This window comes from Pleurodeles waltl, chromosome 6, assembly GCF_031143425.1.
Source record: "Pleurodeles waltl isolate 20211129_DDA chromosome 6, aPleWal1.hap1.20221129, whole genome shotgun sequence".
NCBI classification, from domain to species: Eukaryota; Metazoa; Chordata; class Amphibia; order Caudata; family Salamandridae; genus Pleurodeles; species Pleurodeles waltl.
In genome coordinates this window covers 738289060-738313905 of record NC_090445.1, presented here as the reverse complement: position 1 = coordinate 738313905, position 24846 = coordinate 738289060, and the positions used below count along the sequence as shown (strand labels likewise).

Sequence of the window (24846 nt, the reverse complement as noted above, 5' to 3'; positions counted from 1 at the left end):
AGAGGAGGCTACAATATTATTAAGCCAATTTTAACCAATCGGTTTTTCTGGTTTGTCTGTCCTCTGGAATAACACTCTGGACTCCCAATTCATTATGATTTGGGCCATGAGGGTCCACTAAAAAGTAAGGAAATACCTGGGGAATCAGTAATTTCGAGTCTTCTTCCCCTGGTAATTCCTCATTTACCCTAGACTTTCACAGTGTCTGGCTGTTTTCAGTAGGTGAAATCTGGATGTGAAAATAAAGATTAGCGTCTTTTAAACAGATCTCAAAATTAGGAGGTCATTCGTAGTAAGGGCCAAAGGGTATTTATTTGTGCAACATTTAATCCCCTGATAGTAACTCCTTTTTTGTCACAAGTAAGCGGTAGGCAGATACATCTGTGGTGCTTAGGCACAGCAATTTTGACAACTTAAGTTATGCAAACAAAAGCTTCAATCAGAAAGTCAATTAGATTTCATTGTTTGCTATCTACAGAAATGTGCTTCTACTTTAGCAACCAGGTGCCAAGATTTGACTGTTTCACATTCATCATGCGTTTTCAGTCTTTAAGTAAGACAGAGATGGCTCAAGGGAGTTCGGTCTAAATATGCTAAAGACCTGGTGAGTTGGTGTTGTAGGATAGCGCAGTAAGCGGACTTTGTTCAAGAGTTTGACAATAAAAAAAATCAAACAAAATTGTAAGCCATGTAACTGTATTAGATTTACTGTTTCAAAAAGAGATAAACAAAAAATGTAAATCTAATACAGAGAAAAACAGAGGCAGCAAAGCAGGATCCCAGTAAGGGTCAATGGGATGAGTTGGTAAACATTATTACACATCAGTGATGTCAGTACTTACGGTGATCCAAGTGATGGACCCGTGCTTCCTTCTGAGCTGGATGATCTTATGCTTAGCCTAGCGTTTCCTGGTCCATTATTGAATTCAGCTTCCACAGGTACTGAAGGTGAGGGTTCCCTGGTGGCGTTGGAAGCAGATCGCAACAGCGGCATGGATTTCGACTCCGAGGTGGCCAGATCTCCAGCGGGACCTGGAAAATAGTAATATATTACACCTAGGGGATATAATTGGACATATAATGCCCAGTAAAAGTTCTCAGTTCTTTAAATTTAACGCTATCTTCATAATTAGTGGTTAGTCACCGTCCCATATAAGGTGTTGCCTAATTTGTAGTTTCCGGTTGCTTTCCACATACTTATGTCACAACTATCACTGTCTTTTGCAAGTTTTTCAATATTTTATACCACTTTACAGTATATTTTAAATGTATTATTTTACACTCAAGTATTACCTAGTTTGCATTACTTCTTCCTTGTGGAGTCTCTTAATTGTCTAACAAAAAAACTCACAAGCATGCTAATGTTCAACAGTGTATGCAGTTTGTGTTGCACTATTTAATTTTTCCGTCTGTGCTGCGCTTTTACACTTCCCAGGTACTCCTATTTCATTTTCTTTAGAATATTTTTAGCATAATGGGCAAATCCTATCCCATCCTTCACTAATTTCTCTACCTTTGCCTCTTCATTGTGTTCTATTGTATAACATAAAAGTGCTTGAATTCTGCTATCTTCCATTGTTTTAGTTCTCAGCGCCGTGCTTTCTGGTGCCTTCTATGTTACATCATGCTATCTCCAGATTTTATTCTTTATCCTCCATTACTGAACACCTCTTATGTTTCACAGTTTACAATATGATAACCCATGTATAGTTTGTTTCACAATTCTACCTCCAGATTTGTTCTATGTAAGAGTTATCTACTTCTAAATTTCATATACATTACACATTTCACAGGTAGTATCATTTACATTCTTGAACATTCAAATGTTGCATTATTTCTCAGTACTTTGCCTCTAGTTCTTGGACTGCTTACCTTATTCCACCTCTAGATTAATTTACAATACTCTACAACTCTACATAACCTTGTTACATATTCTGCACCCACAGATGACTTGTACACTAAAAAACATGCTATTGTTTTTACTTGTTTCAATGCAATTATTTTACAGCTTCCATACTCTAGTCATTCCAATTTCACCGGATTATAGGTCCGAAGTTATTTCTTCTTTTACAGTATCCTATTTCAAAGGAGTTTTAGGTGAATTCAGCACAGGGTATCCATTGTATCAACAAAACATGCAGAATTCCCCAATTGTGGTTTCTCTTCTGACCTCCCCACCATCTTGCTCAGAGCACATTCTCTTCCACCGATTTCCGTCGATCATCTGTGGGTTTTTTAGGGGCGAACACAAAGCGCTCCGTCCCTCTTCTAATCTCTCTTCAGAGGGATTTTAACCACGCCCATGTTACGTTGGTCACTTTAATTGGTTCATGTACTTGCCTCGTAAAATCCGCTTGTTTTCATTCGTGAAAGGCATGCATATGTCATGCCTTTTCCGGTGTTTAGCACTCATCGAGAACACTGGTAAACTACTGGAAATATATACGAGTCTCCATGTTCTCCCTATGGTTTCTGGACTACTTTTTCTCTTTATTTCGCAGCCCGATCGAGCTCGTTTTTTTTTTTTCTTCATTTAATGTGGCAAGAAAAGTCCGGTTAGGAGTTTACAATGCTATTACCTCTAACTCAATGTAATGTGAGACCTGTTGCATTGCAAATGCTTGTTTTTAATGGAGCAGCGCTGGCACCTCCATTTCCGCCTTCCTTCACTGCCTCCGCTTCATCCCCATGGCAGTGTAAATTTGTGATTTCCTTTATGAGTTGCAGTCAGTCTGCCGCCCTTATTACATGTGACAATCACCCTGCCCGTCTCCTCTGACACATCCAGCAAGGATTTTGCATGTGGCAAACATGATGCAGTTAATATACCAGGCAGTACGTTTTGACAGGTTTGCACTACTCAGTACTATTTTGGTCTTCCATGGTCATTAGTGTTATATTTGTCTGGCTAGTGTTCAACAGCGAGCCAATACTGTGTCAAAGGCGATTGTTCGGCAAACATTACTAGAGAGCCTCACATCTCCTACTTTCAGAAAAACACTATAAAGGAGTTCTGGCAAACTTACTGTTGCTGTTTTTCTCAGTAGTCACTTTTCTGCGCCGTAAAATTCTTTCCAGCTCGGTTTCACTGTTACCAGTATTTAGGGATTTCAGTTTTTTTTCGCTGCTGGAAGTGCTCAGTGTTTCCTTGAAAAAAAGCCACACAAAAGTAAACCGTTTTTATACATTCAGACCAATAGAGTTTGTTAACAACTACCAACAACTGAAGTGATTTTATCGAAACCTGCTTTATTCATATCTGAAAACAACCTGCAGGTCACTTTCAAGAGTATCTTACAGACTCTGCTACTTGTACGTGTCTACAAGTATGTGTAATGTGAGGATTACATATGATCTTCTAACAAATGGTTCTACTAGATCCAGTTGTGATATTTAGGCTGTTGGACAATTTGACATGATTAACAGAGCTCTCAGCTATGCATTTACATTTTTGCATGATATTCACATATTCTTCAAGTGAATCTCTCTTTTACCTAACCTTATCTGTAGGGGCACTTCATTCTTAATTTCAAATTCAAATTTAGGTTTTATTGGTTCAGTGAACAGTCATACAATCAGTAAACTTTCAAAATACAACTTTTAAAATGCAAGATTTCTGATCACACTTAAAACATAAGTGTCATTAAATAGTTGATAGATAAAGGGGCTGTCCAGTTTTTGCTGATGATAGCTCTTTCTCTCTCTTAAGTTATTCCTTGTGAGTTGCCATGCCGAGGCAAGCTGCCATGTGAGTCCTGTAGCATGAAGCTAATGCTCTGCAGCTTTCATACAAATAAGTAAAAAGTGCCCTGTTGTCCCATGACCTCCCTGATTGGCTGTACACAACCCAGTATTATATTAGTTACCTTTTCATGTCAAGGTAAAAGCTCATATAAGTAAAATTCTGAGTCTAAATTTTAGGTACATGGTGCACAGAGTCTCTGGCTTGATCTTATCAAGACAGAATTCTAGACCCTTTTGGGAATTTATTAGCTAACACCCTGCCAACTAGGGAACTTCATCTGGCAGTGGTGTGGGTCAAAGTCCCTTTAATCTGCCAGTAGTTCATCTTGATGTTGCGGTACCTGTTGAGTTCAATTTGTTTACACAGGCAAATTATAATAAACCTCAGCGTGGGGATTTGTGAGCAGCCTGGCCCACATTAGGATTGGCTAGACTTGGATCACATCTTCAACTGGATTTAACCCAAGTTCTAACCGTAGCATCTTCAGTGGGGTAAATGGCCCAAGAGTCAACATTTTCTCAAGAACTGGATTTCTATCTTCTGCATATCTGGCATTTTCTGGTAACCGCAATGGTCATTCCATAGTTTTCTGCTGCACCTACCTTCATTCTGTGAACAGCCAACTTAAACTTTAAACAGCCACCACCAATGCCGTCTGTGCTGCGCTTTTACACTTCCCAGGTACTCCTATTTCATTTTCTTTAGAATATTTTTTAGCATAATAGGCAAATCCTATCCCATCCTTCACTAATTTCTCTACCTTTGCCTCTTCATTGTGTTCTATTGTATAACATAAAACAGTATGGTATGGTTTCACATCCCGGTTCAGAAGGCAGGCCACTTTATCCTTTTGATGGGCCTGCGATAGGTTGGTGTCAAACTATATACATATATAATCAAAGGATGCCACAATTTCTAATTGGGCTCCATTTATTGTGTATATTGTCTTAGGGGTCGGTGGAGGCTTTTGGTTCATAATCATGAACTTAGACTTCACACTGCGCAGAATCCAGAAGAGCAAGGGTAGGAAAACAGCAACACTTTATTTTTCCCTTCACTGTAAACTAATATTCTTGAGACTTGTTCCCTACTCGCAAATCTCTTCTGAAATGAATTGGGAAATGTTGGAATACTTTCCCACACAATCACACAAACATATATTTTAACATCTAAATACCTGCAGAAAAGGAGCTGCAAATGTTTGTGAAAATTTAGTTATAGTTCACACCAGATCCGACGGCTACTACAAATATAAGGGTGTGAACAAACAAAAGCGGACCAGGATTTGGATTTCTAAAGCAGGTGGAAAGCAATCTATGTGGTAATGAATCCATAATGTTATTATATCAAAAATGCAAAAGCGGAAAAGTATGCAAAGCACAGCAAAATATATAAGTGATTGCTCTGTAAGTAAAATTGGCTTTGTTAAATCACCTGCTAGTCTCCAATAAGGAGTTTAAAAGTTTGTCCTTCTATAAAAAATCAATTGAGCACTGAAACATTTTTGTCAATTTGCCGCTGTGTATCCAGTGGAAAAAAATGCCAATTCTACTGGTTAACTAAAAGTAATATAAACCAATACAACACAATTATCAGTTTCAAGAAACAATCGGAATGAGCTGGAATTTTCTCCACTGAAGTTCACCAGTAGGCCAAAGGTCCGTAAGCCAGTAATATGAGGCAGCAGGAACCATGTGCACTAGGTATTCATACAAGGAAAGATTTGTACAGTAAAGTTACGGTACTCACTCAAACGTTAGGGTGCAGGTATAATTTAGAGGTCTAACTTTGTGAATAGCCAGAATTTCTGATATAATTTCAGATTCAATCTTGTTTTGTAAAGTGCACACTATATAACAATGGCTTCAAAAAGCGGTCTGTTAGGGACAGGGGTTTGTGGTGGCACCGAATGACCAATGCCCTCAAGGCATTAACGCAGACATATGTCATTCACTATGTTGTCTGTTGTACGCTTAAGAAAGTTAATAATGTTTCATGAGTCTCAACATTCAGACATATTTACAAGATGACAGCCCTTGTGGCTATAGATGCCAGGCAAAAGGGAACATCGTTTTCTGGGGCAAAATCACGCCAGTTTTGCAGAGGGAAAGGGAGGACAGGTCAGAAATGACAGATAAAAAGGCACCTGCCTGCAAAAGACAGGATCATCAGTTTTTATAGTTACTCAGGCATCGAGGCACCCAACTGCTAAGCCCCACCTTTTTTTAAAGATTGGTTAGTAGAGTTGCCTGGTACTGATGAAATGGAAATGTTACCTCATAAAAATGGCGACTGCCAATGACAGAAAATGTGTGGAGTGAATTCCTTGATAACATAAGGCTCAGGAACATCCATTATCAAGACTAAGAAGGGCGCCTGATTCCATGAGGAAATCACTAAGAGCTTTGGATCTTAGTGGAGGGAGGTCATGCAACCCTAGACCAAGACGGAAAGGGTAGGTCTTCACTGGACTAAAAAGGGAATAATGGGCGCTGCTTTATTAATTAGCTGCTCACCCCTTAGGACACTTGTCAAATCTACTTGATAATTATTCAACCTCGATTTTTAGAAGTACATTCTGTGACTCATAAGTAGACAAATTAGCAAGCACAAGCTTCATCACCTTAAAGACTTTACGAGGCATCTTCCCCCACCTCGGATTTCCACACAAGGTACAAGCTACTGTCTCGCTTGTACTATCCAAACTGGATTATGCCAATAGCCTCTACCATGGATCATCTCTATCTGTTATGAAAAAACGACAACGTATCCCGAATTCCGCAGCCAGGCTACTATTACATATAAAGCCGCAAGCCCACATCTCCCCTGCCTTGAGAGCACTACACTGGTTACCCGTTGCCAGAAGATGCACTTTCAAGCTGCTTTGTATCACCCACAAAGCTATACATGGAACAGGACCGCTTTTTATCAGAAAGAAAATTACCAAATACATCCAACAAAGAACCCTCCGCTCAAGATTGGCACCCCGCCTTAGAACACCACCATACAAGAAAAAGACTATAGGTGGTACATCCTTCTCCGTCGAAGCAGCCAAACTATGGAATTCATTACCCCCAACTATAAGAGCCACAGATAACTTACTTGTCTTCAGAAAACCACTCAAGAGTTGGCTCTTTCCTTCATAACCACCTTATTCAAACAACTATGAACTGCATATGCCTATGTTGATAAATATTTTTTTCAGATTATATGTATATTTCTATTTATTTATAGTTTCTTTAGAAAATATTTATTGCTACTATGTCATAACAATAAAATACACACACACTCTTTAAACCTGTTTGACTAAGTATTTTTTACCCATGGTTCAAATTATGTATTGTATGTGCATATGTGTGTCTATTCATGTGTATGTGTGTGTGTATATATGTATGTATGTGTATATGTTGTTTCTGTACTTGGCATGTTCGTGGATCATTGCATGGCTCCTGAGTGGGTTGTTATACTACATATCTATGAATTCCTGCTCTCATCTTATCACACTTATCTACTCATCACTCTTATGTCATGTCTCTATCAAACTATCCTCCATTCTCACTCTGACTCATCCCAAATCCCTTCTACCACTTTCATCTCCTAAATATCTGTGCCTAAGCTCTTCCCTCCGCTTCCACAACTAACTCACCAAACCTCACTCTACTACTGTGACCTCCCACACAACCCTACTAAATTCTCCTGCATTTATCTCACCCTGCTACTATGCTCTCCCTAATCCTTCCACATACTCTTCCTCCTCCGCCCCCCTTTACTCATCCCAAGCCTTTGGGTTGAGTAAATGAAGGATATACTCCCAATTAACACTTCTGGATTTCTTTCCTCCTCCACCCCTCCATTACTCAAGTCAATCTAACTAACAAACCCTCATATCCGCGGCTCAAATTAACTCATAATAATACTAAAACTGTACTCATTATTTAACAATACTAATCCATCACTAATTCTTGTTGGGTTCCAGAGTAGTGTGCTACTCACCGAAAAGCGCTTTGACGCCTTGTCAGGGGTAGTAAGCGCTATATAAATATGATTACAATACAATACAATACAATAAGAACATTGATGCCTGAGTCAAGAAGGTTCTGCATGTCCCTGCTTGCATGGCAGCTTTTTATTACCGAGCTAGCACAACTTTGGAACCAGCAAGTGCCAGAGTTTAAGTTTGTTGTATGCGGAATACACAAATGTGTGCATGGACTGCATCACTGAGTTAAGTGAAAAGGGATTTTGTAGAGATGTAGCCATGCTCGACTTTTGCAAGTATCTCACAGGAAAGGGAGAAGTCCTAGTTGATGGTTGTCTACAGACTGGAGCTGGTGCCTTGAAATGTGCTGGCATTTAGAACAGTTTATATCTGTGGACACCTGAAGTCGTGATGCGTTGGAATGTGCTGGGGCCCACACAGAAAGTCTAACACTACCTTGGGATAGGATTTATCCCTGCCAGCATACAATGAATAAATTCATAGGGAAAATTTAGTCCAGAAAAGCTCAGACTGGAGACAGTAAAATTTGCAATTCAGGACGAATGATGCAGTGTGAATTAAATGAGGAACTGCTCTGAGCGCCTGGATTAAGAATCAATTGGTAACCTGTAAACACAGAAGTCAATGAAGGAGAAAACCCTTGTATGGTTGCAAATCACTAAGCAATAACTCACCTGAAAAAAAATAGCACCTACATTATTAGCGTTATTTTAAAATAGTTATCCATTACTGGAACTGTGAAAAGCTGGAAACAGAAAAAATACTTCACCCTTCTTAAAAGAGAAAAGCCAGGGATGCCTCAGTAAGGGTGAATATCACACACAATTTAAGCAACTTGGTGGGATGGTGTAAACCACTCCCTTGAAAGTAATTTATGAAAGGTAAGATTTGAGATTAACCCTTCACTTAAAAAGAAATAAACTGCTCAGTACCTCTTGACACTATAGATGAAGCTTTAGACTTGGCAGCTATCCTGTATCAATTCCTTTAAAGGTTTCTGGTAGGGAAAAACTGTTTCTTTAGTCCCAATTTTTGTGACAGAAACTTGGTGTGGTGCCAGAGTACCTATCGATATCTCAAGAAGTAGAGAGTACTATGAAAACCCATCGCTATTGCTGCGATTTTAGTGCTGCCAATAATTATCTGCATATATTGAAAATTGCGAAAGGGATTCTGGCCATAAGCCACACCCGTGACACTAAGTTATCAGTGGCTCCCCATGTTTTGAGGGTGGGAAGCTAAGCCTTCCTTTTCCATTGCTGCTTTGATGTTGCAAGTTTTGACATGAAACGGAGTGAACACTATGTTACTGTCTTAGCCAATGGGAGCTGTCAGGAATCTTGACAGGCTTATTGGCGACCGTCATCACTGATGGCTCACAGCGGCTACAATTCTGATTGCTGGTCCCAATGGGGCTTAGTTGCCCAATAGGCAACAGTATAAGGCTTCCCCGACTAAAGATAAGCGTTGAGACCCAAAGTACACCTCAGCAGAGAGGACTTTTTATTTGCACTTTTGCTGCTGAAAAAAAGCAGTGATTAAATTTTTAGTGCAGGTACCAGTCCAAGGACAGAAACGGGAACACTTTGTTGTGAAATGGAATTAATTAACTGGTTCACAATTTGTGAACTAGAAGGGGGTACATACACAAGCTTGGCAAAGATGGTAAAATGTGATGTACAAACAAGACCCTTACAGGTTTGGGTGAACTATCCAGGCACCAGCAAGACTCTATCAAGGATGTTACTGAAATAAGATATACATTTGGGAGGACCATGTTTAGGCAGAGAGTACCTAAACATTGTAAATTAGGACACATATGCTACTGGGTTTGGATCAAGCTCGCATGGCGTGATTAACGCAATGATGGGTCTATTTACCCTGCAGGGGCTGTAATCTGCACATGGTTTGTCTTCTGGTATTCCCTCAACATGGATAGCCAACATAAAATGATGATGTTATGTTTGGAAGTTGTAGGTAGAATAGAGGAGGTCGCTCTACAAAATGGTTAGTTTCCATCACTTTATATTCAAAACATTTTCAAAAGTATAGGACAGGAAGGAATGCAGCAATTTTTTTTTAACTAAAATGCCTACAAGGTACTAACATACAACGGCATCAGAATACTAATCTGAGTGTCAGCGAATGCAGAAGCCCGTACACAGCACTTCTCCCATCACATCAAATCCTGACAAAGTCTAAAGAACCCTGAAAACCATTGTCTTCCCGGCTCATGCAAGCCTCATGCCAGTATTTTATGCTGGGAAATCCAGTTCAGAAAAGGTCTTAACGTTTTGGAAATCTCACTCCAGAGCGAAATGTAATGTTGATAAAGTGTGGAACAGCTTATGGAGATCCAAGAAAACGATTCGTTTTTAGCAATCATAACATTCTGACTCGAACAGTAAATATCATAGTATAGACCAGGGTTTTCAAAACTGTGTGTCTAGACAATTTTTGATGGGCTGGGGGAGTCCGAGCAATAAATAAAGATGTCTTTAATTTCTATGTTTAACGTGTCCGGGGCTTCAATGACAGAGGTCTAATGTCAGGCTGTCTTCTGATAAATGGCTGTGAGGTTGCTGTTTACGTTTTTTTCTCTGACTGTGAAGTGAGAAGATTTTTTAAAGTAAATTATGTGACAACGTTGCTGGTGTGCAGGCAGTCTGAAAGGAAAGGCTGAAGGATGTTGTTTTTTTGCAACGCACAACAAAATGTAACTACCTATAAATTAACTGCATGCATTGAGAAGCTAAAAGCAACAAGCATTGGCTAAGCAATGGAAAAAATATCACATAAAGGTACACAGTTCCGAAGGCAAGAGTTCCAATTAGGGCCCCTAAATTGGATACAGGACGATCTAGGCACTCTTATAAGAAACTAAGGCCCTCACACACCCATATGGGTGTCATGCTTCAGCCTCTGGCCTGCTCCTCATTGGTCTGGCGCTGCAATGTCCAATGGGCCCCACAAGGGGGCTCTTTGCCAGAGATCTTTATAACAATGCTGTTTGATTTAGCGCAGGGATATACTGGCCCTGTGGATAAAGGAAGTGAGGTACTTTTTTTGTTGCAGTTTAAAATAGGGCAAACTCAAGCTGAAGGTGTGCTTAACACGAGCACCAGCTACATTTTACAAGGACAAATTCATTTTTGGTAGGCCCAAAGATTAAGTGATTTGCCTAGAATCACTGGATGTTGAGCTGATGCAGAGAGTCAAACCTGGTTCCCCAGCTCCAAAGTCGGGAGCTCTGGCCATTACGCCACCACCCCAAACTCTCATATGTGGCATCGCCGCACTGATCGAAAGAAGGGATATCTGGATACAATGCATGCAACTAAGCTTGCCTGAAAGCAAGAACCTACCTAACCTTCTAGGCATATGTGCCCTAAGACAGCCCTCTCTTTCAAATGGTTTGTATACCCTTTGACAGTACGAGCAACTAAGAATTCTCAGATGGCGAAGAAGACATTTTTGCATGACGCTGTCTGAGACATCAACATTATCCAATGTGGCGTGTATGTTCCTGCATGCCTTTCAGGAAACTTTAACTCCGGAATAAGTCATAGAATAGATATAATACTCATTCTCGACCTGTACTGTACATAAAATTACCATAGCCAGTTTCTGTGATTTTTTGGGATAAAAGACACTATTTTTTTTCCAAAAGCTACATTTTGTCATCTTATTACTACAGAGCTCAATTCTCTTGCCCTGCCCAGTTGTTGAACTTCAGCACAGTTCTGGGGGAAGAGACAATAAATAATACAAGTTATTCAGTGTCTGCATTTTCAAGATTTAATCAAGAGCCATATTGCGCTCACTAAAATGAACTCATGCAAAAATGAGAAAAACAACCTTTGCCATTTCATGTGTCCACCACCCATTCTCTGTGTTTGTTGCCTGCAAAAAGAGAACTGGGTAGACATTCTAATAACCTCTCAGTGAAATAACAAAATGAAGCCCAGTAACAATCACAAAGAAAGTCTCTTCTGCAACTCATGTTTTTAGAAAAGTTACAAGATATCTATGCGAGTTAAGCAGCTGAGGGAGGAGGATGGGGGCTGTTATTGTGGAAAGCGCGCTTCTATAGAAGCGCGGTCACAAAGCAACGAACAAGATAATCGGCGCTGCTTTGGAACGCAGAACTGAAATGCTTTTCAATTGGTTGTTCAAAGGACAAAGGAGTGTCAGCCATCTTATTTGGTGAGCTCAATGTCCACGGAGTGGAGAGATTATGTGGCGTAAGGACTAGAGCGGCTGATGTTGAAGCTGGGAAACCAGGTTGGAGTCTCTGCGGGAGGCTCAAAAGTTTGTAATTAGTTTCAAGAAAGAACGAACAATGGGATATACAAGGGATTATGCAAAAACAAGCGACTGTGGGACACAACAGGGGAGTTGGGGAGGTGATAGGGAGCACAAGCAGAACACATGTGTTTGTATGGAATGCAAAGATATAAAAAAAACAAATGTGTGCAGTCACGGAGCGATTAGGTAAAGGATGGAGGACAAACAAAGCAAGTGCTATGCAGGCAAAACCTAAAACAAACGAGTTCCTCAGAAGCGGATGAAAACAGTTCTTGGGCCTCGGGACACTGATAAGAGCAAACACACAAGGAACAAGCAATGGTAAATGCAGCAAACAGTATGTTACAGACAATAGAAACAGAGGAAAAGTAAGCGGCACGCACAGGAACTAATGAAAAGCAAGGAAGGGATGTAACCCCCTTTTAGGATTTATATTGAACACAATACATTTCACATGCACAGCGCAAGCGCTGTGCAGGAAACAAATTGATAAACGAAGCACATTATTTGTAATTCTGAAGAGTGCTGTAAACAGAGGTTTTAATAGGATCTAAACAAATCAAGACACTATACTTGAAGTACAAAAGATAAATATTCACAAAAACACGATTTTCACACATTATTATTTATATGCAATATAGTTATAGCAGTAAAACTGTATGTCTACAAAGTTAGTGGCTATTTCAATGGAAAATGTGCTGTCTGTAAATAACAATGCACTAGCACACGAAGCTATACTAACATTCAAAAATCGTCCCTCCTCATCTTCATTAAAGGTGGGTAGGTAATGAAAGTTTATCACTCTAAAAAGTGGGTCATGTTTCTAAAATGGTTGGGAACCACTGGTATAGACCTTTGGTAATTCAAGTATTTTTCAGGTCAATGAAAAGAGTCACACAGTTTTCTGTGTTGGCATCAACTCTTTAGGATACGCATCAAGACGATGATCTTGTGAGAAAAAAAAGACAACTTTCTGCTCCAGAAGCACCGGATTCCTGCATCCAATCAGAGGATTTTTCTAGTACAAATTCGCCATTTCGACAGTAGGTGTGTGCTACAGAAATAACTCCACTATAACCAATGCTGTCAACAGCCACAATAAGGTTGTTTTGCCTGACCCCACCCCTTTTTAAACATTTTTTTACTCTCTTTTTATTGATTTTGTATTTAACATTGAGAGCTTGCAATGCAATTACAATTCCCATATACTCTGACCATTGTTTTCATGGTTGCTGTCTCTGTCTGGAAGAACTGGCCAGCCAAATCACAAAATAAAGAATATAATCGTATCCACAGAACCAAGTCAAAAGACTGGATTTATCACTGCTCTGGAAAATAACGACAGAAACATGAACCTTCATCATAAAGCTATGCTGACATACCATCTCTAGTTACAAGCATCATGACCTAACTTGGACAGAGACATTCGAATGTGTTCCTGTTCGTGGTTATCTTTGGTATTGAAAGTTCTAATACAGACATAGACATGACCATTGTATGTTGAACTCCTGCACAGTACAAAACTTGTAATATGATCTTAAGTAAGAAGTCAAATAAGTAACTAAATTGGGAATAAGTAAGCCACCAGAGATCATCTAATTATCTAAATCAGTGGTTCTTAAAGTTTTGATTTCTGTGGACACATCACTGAATAATTATTGGAATCCAGAACCGCCCACTGAGTCACTGCTAGAAGCCAGGGACCCAGTACTAAGCATTTTCTATGATTTGAACTGTAAAATAATACACTACAAATACAGAAACATGCATTCATGAAACAAATACACACAAAAAGTATATTTTATTTAATTCACAAACAAATATAAAAACAATCAACATCTTAATTTTAATGGGAAGATTGGAGCTTTTCTAAATTCAATTTAGGTCTCTCATTGTCCATAATATACTCTGTTCGATGCACTTCCACTGCTGGCACAAATCTCAGACTACTAACTTAAGTTTTAGCCTCCAATTTCAAATTCCTTCACATTTACAGAACATTATAAAATATTCATTTTTACATTTTGCTTCTTTATTTATATACAGTTAATTATTGTGTTGATAATATTTAATAAGCAGTACCGGGCCCCCCAAGTTGACTTAGCGGACCTCTATAGGAACCACTGACAGGTGACCTCTGGCAAGCCTTGAAACTAGGAGCAATGCACCCCAACCTAAAGTCCAGAGCCATGTACTGAGAAGCATCAATGCTCCATTTCCTGCACACAGTGAACAAACCGGATCAAAAACTGACCATGAAGGATAAAAAGAAACATCTATGTTAATACAACTATGAAGGGAAAGCAAAAGTTTTTGGAGTGAAAGCTGGCAAGGACTATGACCCAGAGAAGGAATTAGCTAGCAGGGAGATGTCAGGTCCAGCTTTGGAGAGATTCGATTTCACAAATCGGTGCCTGAATTTCAAGCAAAGAATGGATCAGAAAACTCTCCTTGTTCTTAGGATATCAGTCTATATAATCTTACAGACTTTGCTCTTACCATCAAAACTAAAATATTGTAGTATTCATTCTTACCAAGATTCCCTTTAGCTCTTGCACAGCACTCTCAGTTGGTTTTGGTGGATCTGGCTATTAGGAAAGAAATAACAAAAGTCACATGGTAAATAACTTTATTAACCCCATTATTTGTACTTTTGCAAAAAAAAATGACATAAAATATATAACTCTGCAAACATTTTTAATGAAAACAAGGAATTCATACTCCACGTTAGAAGTCTGGGAATGCAAGTGATTACGCATGAAAATATAATATTAAACTATTGCTTTTTTGTCTGATATCAGCATATTGGTATGTACACACTACTTAACAGAAAGATGGAAACTGCTGTATTTTAAGATCGAGGTGACTGAATGTGAGACAAACATTATTCTATTTCCATGCTAAAATAATTCATTACTGAGACTAATCCTATCTTACTGTGAAATGGATATGATAATATATTAAGACAGTTGTTATACTGTGAGGCAGATATGACTGCAGGGTGAAACTGATATGACAGAATTATGAGATGGATGTACCAGTACTGTAAAATGGATACATTTTTGCGACTGTTTTGTGACATGAATAGGATTGTATTGTAAGACGATATGACAAGACTCTGACACATATGAATGCATGATGTATGTGATAAAGTACCCCCTGCCGTAGACTATAAAGATATTACAAGTCGCTGAGGTGCTCCATGAAAACAATGCCGAAGGCCGAGTTCTTTTATAGTCTTAGAGCCAGCAGTAGCGGGCTATAACAGCCATTAAAGGCCCGCTCCAGCTGTAACGGCCGGAGCTGAAGGCCACTAGAGAGCAGAATGTTCTAATATATAAAACTAAGTCCTCACGGAGCCCGAGGGGATTGAAATCCCCTCTCGCTCCTTGAGGCCTTTATTCACAGCTGTTGCTGTGAACAAAAAACATTGGAATGTTGATGCTGAGGCTTTTACAAGTCAGTAAAAGCCTTGAGTACTCCATTGTCTCCAATTGGGCTCGCAGCATTCCAATGTTCTAATATAAGGCCATGAACTATGAGGGAACTTGCAATATCTTTAAAATGGATGACCGCTCTAAGCAACAGCTCTATGCAACTCCTACTCTTGATGTTAACTTCTGCAAACAAATTTTATGTTTTAGTGCTTAGACATCAAAATGTTAATATTATTCAGTAAATCTTGATCATACTGGAAGAGGAGTTGTTTAAGGTATAGCGAATAAGAGTATTGCAAATGGTCAATAGATCCCTGCTTTGCCAGTTTAATGGGCACACTGTAAATCACCTGCAAAGTGCTATCTAATACCATGGGCATTGCCAGGTAGCTTGCATTTGAGTATTCCATAAGTGATGCCCATTCAAAACTAATGCACTTAATATTGTTCAGACTTACAACATGCTAGGGTGCCCCCCTTTGACAGCCATAGTACATCACCAATACCACATGTAGTAAGTTATCCCAAGACACTGACATGTTTCGCACCTTAACTACTTTCGGCCGGCTCGCCTGCCCCACAGGCCGGAGGTGGATTCCCTTTTTGATTCTTTCCATCATTTCTTCCACCGCTTGTCTCTTCAGGTCAGATGATCCTTCCCCTGGTAATTCAAAAAACAGAGTCATAATGATTTCAGAGCACTGAGCCCACTGAAGCTCAGGACTTCCTACATTTGTGGAGTGCTGCAGGTTATCTTAGAAGTCAGATACATTGAAATGACAAACATTTTCTTCTAAAACAAACCATATTAGCCTGGATTTGTAGAGAATATGACTTGTACCCTAATTATATATGCTGTGTCTCTATTCCTAAATGTGCCTTGTAAAGTCTAGTGTCTGACAGATGTGCCATATGAGAGCAATTCTATCATTTTCTTCCTTTGCATAGTTTGTTGAAGTTAAATGGAAGGAGCCTGACTCCTGCGCTTGCTAGGCCAACAGGGGTAGTGGTGAAGGGCAGGCCTGACAGAGGCTTCGTAGATCCACTGCTTAGGTCCACAGATGTGTTTCCGGAGACCTGGTAATAAGTACTACTCTTGCCCCACGATTCAGAACACTGTAAACACTCATCATTGTGCGCGCAGTATCCCAGGGCAAAATGGGAGATAATGTCCCAGCCCATGCCTATTATTAATGGGTCACCATGGACCCAGAAGGAAACACCCAACCCCTGTTCTGATCAGTTGTAACCTCATAAATATTTTTCCTAGATGCTTTTTTTGGCACATGAAGTATGGCAGCCCCAGTGTCCAAAGAAATGACAAATAATGGTGTGGTACAGCTCTCTGGGGCACACTAACTGCTTCTCCGTTGTAACCCTCCCCCACTGAGAGCAAACAGGAGATGTGGGACAGCACTGTTATTTACTTGTTGGAGGACAGCACATGAGCATATCTGTAGCAGAGGTCTGAGTTTAGCACCCATTCAAAATACATTCTTAGTATATAAAAGAGACACAAGTTAGTGGTGCATTATAAATATAGCTCAGAGCTGCACCCAGAATAAGACGTTGGTGAATCTACATACTAGGATAGCATTTGCGCATATGCAAGGGTGAGGCTGATATGATGACCGAGATCCTCAAATTTCCAGACATCATTATGTTCCTCACAGGTACTGCGCTCCCCCTGCCAACATGATCCTCATTCAGACACGGGGTTTCTCAATGTCTCAGAGGTGATACACATGTATTATTTATACGATTCGCTTAGTAACTTTATTTTCATAAAACGTTACGTGCAGTTCATATTCTACTAAGAACGTTGTGATTAAGGCTTTGGTAATTCTTTGAATAGAGAATGCCCCTACTGTCCAAACTGTATACATATCCTCGGACAGACCGTCGTACTCATTCTCCTTGTACACAAAGTAGGGTGACTGTCCGTCCGTAAATTTAACGGACTGCCCGTAATTTCACCCTGCCGTCCGTTGTCCTTGATGAAAGGCTTAATGGACGGCATTTGTCTGCAATTTTAGCCTTTCACCAAAAGCACAATGGACGGCAGAGCAAAATTATGGGCAGATGAGTTTTGCAAGCTAGACTGAAAGGCAGGAAGTAACCTGTGCTCTGAGGGAGGGAGGGGCAGACAGATAAGAAACAGACCTTCTTGCAAGGGTGTCTCCTTCCCTAAAGAAATGCAAATGTGGGCAACTGGTAAATATGCAAATGCAAAGGGGCTTGAAAACCTGCATTGACTATAACCAAAGGAGTCACTTGAGGTTTCTGATGGCAAAGATATTTTCTTTTAGAGTGCTACTGTAAGGGTGTTCCAAGGTGAGCTGTGGAGTGTGTGGGTTTATTGGACTGTTATAAAAAATGTTAGTACTAGGTATAAACTGTATATTATTCAAATCTGTGTTTGAGAAGCACTTTTTTTTTATTTAACCAAAATGTATTTGCACAATGTAGCAGCCTATATCATGTTGTAATTGTATTTATATAGTGCTTACTACCCCTGATGAGGCGTCGAATGCATGTTTAAAATAAGGACTTACACATTCACAGTTCTTTCAGGGACCTCGGTACCTCATAGTACTAACAAACATTGGCAAAGCCAATAGGTCTCGTCTATGCAAGAGTTATTGGCTTTGGCAATGTATTTTAGCCATGTTATACACCAGAGTGGCTGCTGTTCAGCATGGCTAAACGTTAGTGGCATAGTGGTGTGGAGTGGAGTGGAGAAGAGTGGCTTAGGAGCCGTGGTGTAGAGCACAGTGGTGCAGAGTACAGTGCAGTGGGGTACAGTGTAGTTGTTTAGAGTGTACTGGCATAGAGTGCAGTGGTTTAGAGTGGCGTGGGACAGAGTAGAGTGGCATAGAGTGCAGAGTAGACTTGCATGGCAGAGAGTGCAGTGACGTAGTCTAGAACAGTGCAGTGAAGAGTATAGTGCATTAGAGTGCAGTCCTGTGGAGTGATGTAGAGTAGAGTGGCATAGAGTGCACTGGCATAGAATGCAGTGGCATAGAATGCAGTGGTGTAGAATGCAGAAGTACAGAGTAGATTGGTGTAAAGTACAGTGGCGGAGAGTGCAATGTTGCAGAGTAGAGTACCAGTGCAGTCATGTAGAGTGGAGTAGAGTGGCACAGAGAGCTGTGGCGTAGAGTACACTGGTGCAGAGTAGAGGGCAGTGGCGTACAGTGCAGTTGTTTAGAGTGCATTGGCGCAGAGTGCAGTGACATAGAGTGGCATGGGATAGAGTAGCACAGAGTGCTGTGGAGTAGAGTGACATATAATAGAGTGGCAAACAGTGCAGTAATGCAGAGTAGTGCTGTGTCAGGGTGAGAGTAGGCTCGTGGCACAGAGTACAGTGGAGTAGAGTGGTGCAGTGCAGAGTAGAGTATTGTGCTTAGAGTGCAGTGGCGGAGAGTGCGTAATGCACAGTGCAGTGTCATAGAATGCAGTAGTACAGAGTAGAGTGGTGTAGAGTGCAGTGTTGTGGAGAAGACTGTCAGTGCAGTGGTGTAGAGTGGTACAGAGAACAGTGGCATAGAGAACAGTGGCATAGAGTACAGTGGTGCAGAGTAAAGGGCAGTGGCATACAGTGCAGTTGTCTAGAGTGCACTGGTATAGAGTGCAGTGGCATAGAGTGGCATGGGGCAGAGTAGAGTGGCATGGGGCAGAGTAGAGTGGCATGGGGCAGAGTAGAGTGGCATGGAGTGCAGTGGTATAGAGTGTATTGGTGCAGAATGTAGTAGTACAGAGTAGAGTGGTGTCGAGTATAGTGGCGGCCAGTGCAGTGTTCCAGAGTACAGTTTCAGCGTGCAGTGGTGTAGAGTGCATTGAACTAGAGTGCAGTGGTCAGAGTGGCATAGAGTGCAATGAGATGTGCATTAAGCCTTCCTTAAAAGTCTTTACTGGTAAACCTCATCTCATGCAGGGAGGTGGGCAGAAAGCCAGCAAGCCACCCACTGGACCTGTGCAGCTGAATAATAGCATTCTAAGTCCAGAAGACCTAATCCACCCGCAGTCACTGGTAGCTTTAGAGTGGAAAGAAATACTGACCAAATCAAATGTGTGACATGTCTGAAGAAAGAATGAAGGACGAGCGGGGAAGGTTTGCAAAATAATACTATCATTGGGGTAGCACACCATCTTCACTAGTGCCACGTGGCCCACTACAGAAAGCAGAAGGGAAGACCAAAAAGCAAACTGGGCTTGGAGGGACCGTGAAGCTCTGCTGAGATTTCCATCCTGTAAAATCAGTGAGAGAATGGTAGATATTAATTACTAGGTATCAAAAGGTAACTGGTTCCCATTTCAATCTGAGATCCAATTGTATATTAAGGGGAAAACTGTGCCATATGTTAAAGAAACACTAATTATTTTCAAAATCTTACATTTTGTTTGTGCAATTTACATCCCACATATTTTGAAGATTCTATGTGTACTTGACACGTAGAGATAACCCAGATCACTAGTTTGGCTTTTTCTCAACTTCAAAACCATTTAAAGACATGGACAAAGTGGGTAATTGCCTTGCACAACCTTCACAAGCACGAATAGCGGACCATTGCCTCAGAAGAGTTTGCCAAGGTGGATGGGTGTTGCTTGTTCAACCACTTGACAGTGCCTCTTCTGTTTCTCTCCTGTGTGCAGAGACAACTCCCAGGTACCCAATACCTTCCGTTACTCTTGGTGGACCCATTTTGTCTGATTTGAAGAATTGTCCCACCTTGTTCTTCTCTTCTTTATTTATCCAGTTATTAACAACAACCTTTTGAATCACTTGCCGTGGATCTCCCATTTGTTCTCGATTTCATTCTCCTATTTTATTATCTTTAATTGGTAGTCTGGGCTTCCATTTCTGACATAAATGTAGAGTCCCAGACACACACTTGAGTGCTGTGAGACTACAAACAAGTTTTGGGTACCTCACATCCTGACATTAGGTGTGAGACTGTTGCCCACGCCATCTGCCCTCCCTCTTTAATTTGTTTTTTAGGGTGAATGTCTATGGGCTGTTGAGGTAAGCCAGCTGTTTTTGTTCAATTTGTTTAAACTAGCATAAGGTTAATTACCTTAATGTTTCCCAAACTGTTTGCCAGGGGTTTTTAAATGTTCAGAAACATTATTAAAATGTTGCTGTTACTTTCTCTTCAAGAAAGATTGGGTAGATTTGGGTAGGGGTGATGGCCTTGCCGCAGTACTGAAGGCATTAATTTACTACTGAACAAGGACGTAATGTGACACCTGAATGTAGCATACCAGGAGGCAATCACAAAAAAACCACAGTGAATAAGTAGTGCTACGTTAACCGCTTAAGTGCGGGCGTCAGCCACTGGCCGACGCCCACACTACCTCCCTGGTGCGGGTCACGACCAGTGGCCGACACCAGGGAGGGGGGTTATTAAATCCTCGGGTGCGTCGCACCCGAGGATTTATTATTATTATTTTTTTTATCCCTGGGAGACACGGAAGCTCTTCCGTGTCTCCCCCGCCCCCCACCTGCCCTTTGCGGCGCGCTGACATTACAATGTTGATTTCCCCATTGGAGCAGGAAGCAGCCTTGTGCCCGCTTCCTGCTCCGATGGGAAAAACGGCCACAAACGGCCTTCCCCACGTTCGGGAAGGCCTTGTAAGAAAAGGGAGAGTCTCTCCTTTCTTACGAGGCCTTCCTGAAAGTGTTTCCTGGCCCCCGATCGCAGCTGTGCCAGGAAACACCACTAGACACCAGGGATTTCACTTGGGGGGGGGGGGGGGGGGGGGGGGGTTGGCCCCCTCGGAACCCCCCTCCCCCCGGGGGCATATATATATATATTTATTTATTTTCAAAGGTAGGTGCCCCCTGGGGTGTGTGTGTGCGCGACCCCCCCCTCCCCCCCGGGCTATTTTTATTTTCCTTAAAATAAATAAATAAATGGACAGGGGGTCACCAGTGGGCAGGGCGACCCCCTGTGGGGGCAATATATTTTTTTTGTTGTTGTAGGGTTTCCCTGGGGGCCATTTATCTATGGATAGATCTATAGATATATCTATATATATATATAGATATATCTATGTAGATAGATGTATATATATATATATATATATAGATATATATATATATATATATATATATATATATATATATATATAAATAACTTTTGTCAATATGTGTGTGGTTTCCCTGGGGGCTGCGATCGGCCCCCAGGAAAACCAGACCCACATATAAAAGTGATATATATATATATACATATATATATTTATATATAGATTTGCCACCAGTTGTCTTGCAGTTGCAGCTTGCGTCTTCAAAGCAATGCACATACTTCAACTGACGCTTTTCAACTGTAGCTTTTAGGCAGCAATAAAAAAAGTCAAGTAAGTATTGTGATTATGTTTCTGCTACAAAAGGGTCAGACTTGTCTAGTGGCAGTTTTAGTGCCATAAAGAAGCGCAGAAGGTTTATATGCCTACTGCAAAGAGCAAATCTGTATTTTATGTAAATAGCTGAGTACATTAGTAAAGTCAGCCATTACCTGCGCTATAATACAAATGAAATGTATGTGCGGGGTGGAGGGCGGCTATGGAGAGATGAAGGGCACTTTTGCTGGGTGGTAATGAGGGAATCCGAGGAGGAGGTAGTGGGAGCACCAATAATGATTGTTGGACTGGGCGCAGGAGGTGCTAAAGGCTGTGACGAATGGTATGTGACAAGGTGTTTTTTGAGTGTCTTGAAAGAACGTGCTGATTGAGGGAAGAAGCGCCGGTAAGGTGGCCTCTACTGTTGCACGTATCTCTCACACACCATCGATTTTGTGACTGTCTACGTAGGCTAGTGTTTTAGAGCAACAGTTTAGCCAATAGCAGAGATGGCATCTTGATGGATGACTGCTGCCGTCACTCGGGTTATAGAGGACAGCTCTGACATAGGATCAGAGACTGAGACATCAGATACTGAGACAGCATCTGAGGGATAGGACAATGGAGCAGACTCTGGGAGTGATTTTTCAGTCGAAGGAGTCCCATTCGATAACTCCTCTTCCAGTACATTATGAGGGAGGTGATGAGGACAGTCCTGCTGTCCCTTCGCAAGCAGTCTGTGCAACTGGGTAATAGTGGGTTAGCCCAACCCAGAGAGCAGGTGAATGCGGCGGCAAGCAGAGAGAGAGAGAGAGTGCTCTCTTGGGAGCTCCCCAATTTAGTTCAGCCCCAAATTCCACCGCCCAGATCGTATTGTGGAGACATCAAAATTATCTATCGCAAAACAAACTGGTTTTGTAAGGCAGGCACCTGTGTTTTTGGTCCTGGATTCGGCGGCCATATAGAGAAACTCACTAAACCCAAACATTTCTGGAAACTAGACATTCGGGGGAGTCCACAGAGGTGTGACTTGTGTGGATTCCCCTACGTTTTCTTACCCAGAATACCCTGCAAAGCTGAAATGTTGAATAAAAACTCTATTTTTCTCGCATTTCTGTCACACAAACTATAGGAATATGCTGGGATCCACAAAATTCCTACCACCCAGTGATTCCTCACCTGTCCTGATAAAAACACTACCCCACTTGAGCGCCTACACCTAGTGCCTGCATCAGGAATGGATCACCACAGGGTCAACAGCTGCCTCATATAAGGACCAACATTAACCGTTGTGTGATCTATTCCTGCCGCGGGCACCAGGCCTACCCACACAAGTGAGGTACCATTTTTATCGGGAGACTTGGGGGAATTCTGGATGGAAGGAAATTTGTGGCTCCTCTCAGATTCCAGAACTTTCTGTCACCGAAATGAGAGGAAAAAGTGTTTTGTTGGCCAAATTTTGATGTTTGCAAAGGATTCTGGGTAACAGAACCTGGTCAGAGCCCCACAAGTCACCCCATCCTGGATTCCCCTGGGTTTCTAGTTTTAAAAAATGCGCTGGTTTGCTAGGTTTTCCTAGGTGCCGGATGAGCTAGAGGCCAAAATCCACAGGTAGGCACTGTTTTCTATGAAAAAATTTGATGTGTCCACGCTGTGTTTTGGAGCATTTCCTGTCGCGGGCGCTAGGCCTACCCACACAAGTGAGGTATCATTTTTATCGGGAGACTTGGGGGAACGCTGGGTGGAAGGAAATTTGTGGCTCCTCTCAGATTCCAGAACTTTCTGTCACCGAAATGTGAGGAAAACGTGTTTTTTTAGCCTCATTTTGAGGTGGCTGACATTAGAGTGATGTAGAGTGGAGTGGCGCAGATTGGTGCAGAGTGCAGTGACGTAGAGTGGTGCAAAGTACAGCTGCACAGAGTGATGTACAGCAGAGTAAAGTGCCATAGAGTGGAGTAGTGCAGAGTAGACTGGCATAGAGTTCAGTGTCAGAAAGTGCAGTGTTGCAGAGTAGAGTGTTAGAGTGCAGTTGTGTAATGTGTAGTGATGCAGAGTAGAGTGCAGTGACAGTGCAGTTGTGTGGTGTGCGTTGGCATGTAGAGTGCAGTGGCACACAGCAGTAATGTGGTAATGTGTTGCATTTTGCACAGACACGGGTTGACACTGCCTGCAGTATCTACAGGGCATACTCCAAACGGTGCAAAGGGCATGACCTACAGATCTTTCCTGTGTGCAGTAGCCACTTCTACAGTAAATGTAGACTTGCACTGCATCCCAGGACCATTGCACACAGGGCACGCCCTTGTCCTATGTACGTAGTGCAATAACCCTGTCTACAGAACCCGCGATGCATGCTTGCTCCTGTCCCCATGGGGCATGCAGCTTTCTGACATCCCCTACAAACTATTTCATGCTGGCAGTGGCATATCATTAGTGAAGTATACTGCCTGCAATCCATTAAAAATAAAAAACATTGCAGGGTTCGTGGACCCAAACTTACACCAAAAACCGCTTGAGCAACCTTAACCTTTCCAGACTGCAAATTATTTATTTTCCATGGTGGTAGAGCAAGTTGGAAGAGAACATACTGTGTGAAAAGAACTATAAATACAGTGAAGAATCAACAGAAAAGTACAATTCCTAACACCCTTCAAAAGACTTGCAATTTTTAATTTATTCATGCTTGGGCTGCAGATTGCACCATAGGCTGAGGACCATTGGCCCAAGCCCTCCCAATACCTGAACAGCCAGGAATTGTGAAGCGTGGCTAATCATCCAGGCGCTTGCAGTGATAACGAGGGAAAAGCAAGGAGAAGGCACACAAAAAACAGTGGAAAAGCAAGGAGAAAGCAGTGAAAACTAGGGAAAAAGCAAGGAGAAGGCACACAAAACAGAGGAAAAAGCAATGAGAAAGCAGCGAAGAAGGCACTCAAAAAACGGAGAAAAAAGCAAGGAGAGAGCAGTGAGATTGAAGGAAAAACAAGGCAAGAAAACACAAAAAAAACAGTGGAAAA

The 24846-nt window shown here is 41.4% G+C and overlaps 1 protein-coding gene across 1 annotated transcript in view; it reads right to left on the bottom strand.

Annotated features, from left to right (window-relative positions):
* The window catches only part of SHTN1 (shootin 1), a 541662-nt gene that overhangs the window by 113112 nt on the left and 403704 nt on the right, over nt 1–24846 (bottom strand). Inside the window, exons 13-16 of the mRNA XM_069239264.1 lie at nt 16039–16151; nt 14588–14641; nt 3027–3147; nt 843–1032 (exon numbers count right to left, since the gene is read on the bottom strand). Coding sequence (XP_069095365.1) covers nt 843–1032; nt 3027–3147; nt 14588–14641; nt 16039–16151 — 478 coding nt within the window. The remainder of the gene's footprint in view (nt 1–842; nt 1033–3026; nt 3148–14587; nt 14642–16038; nt 16152–24846) is intronic.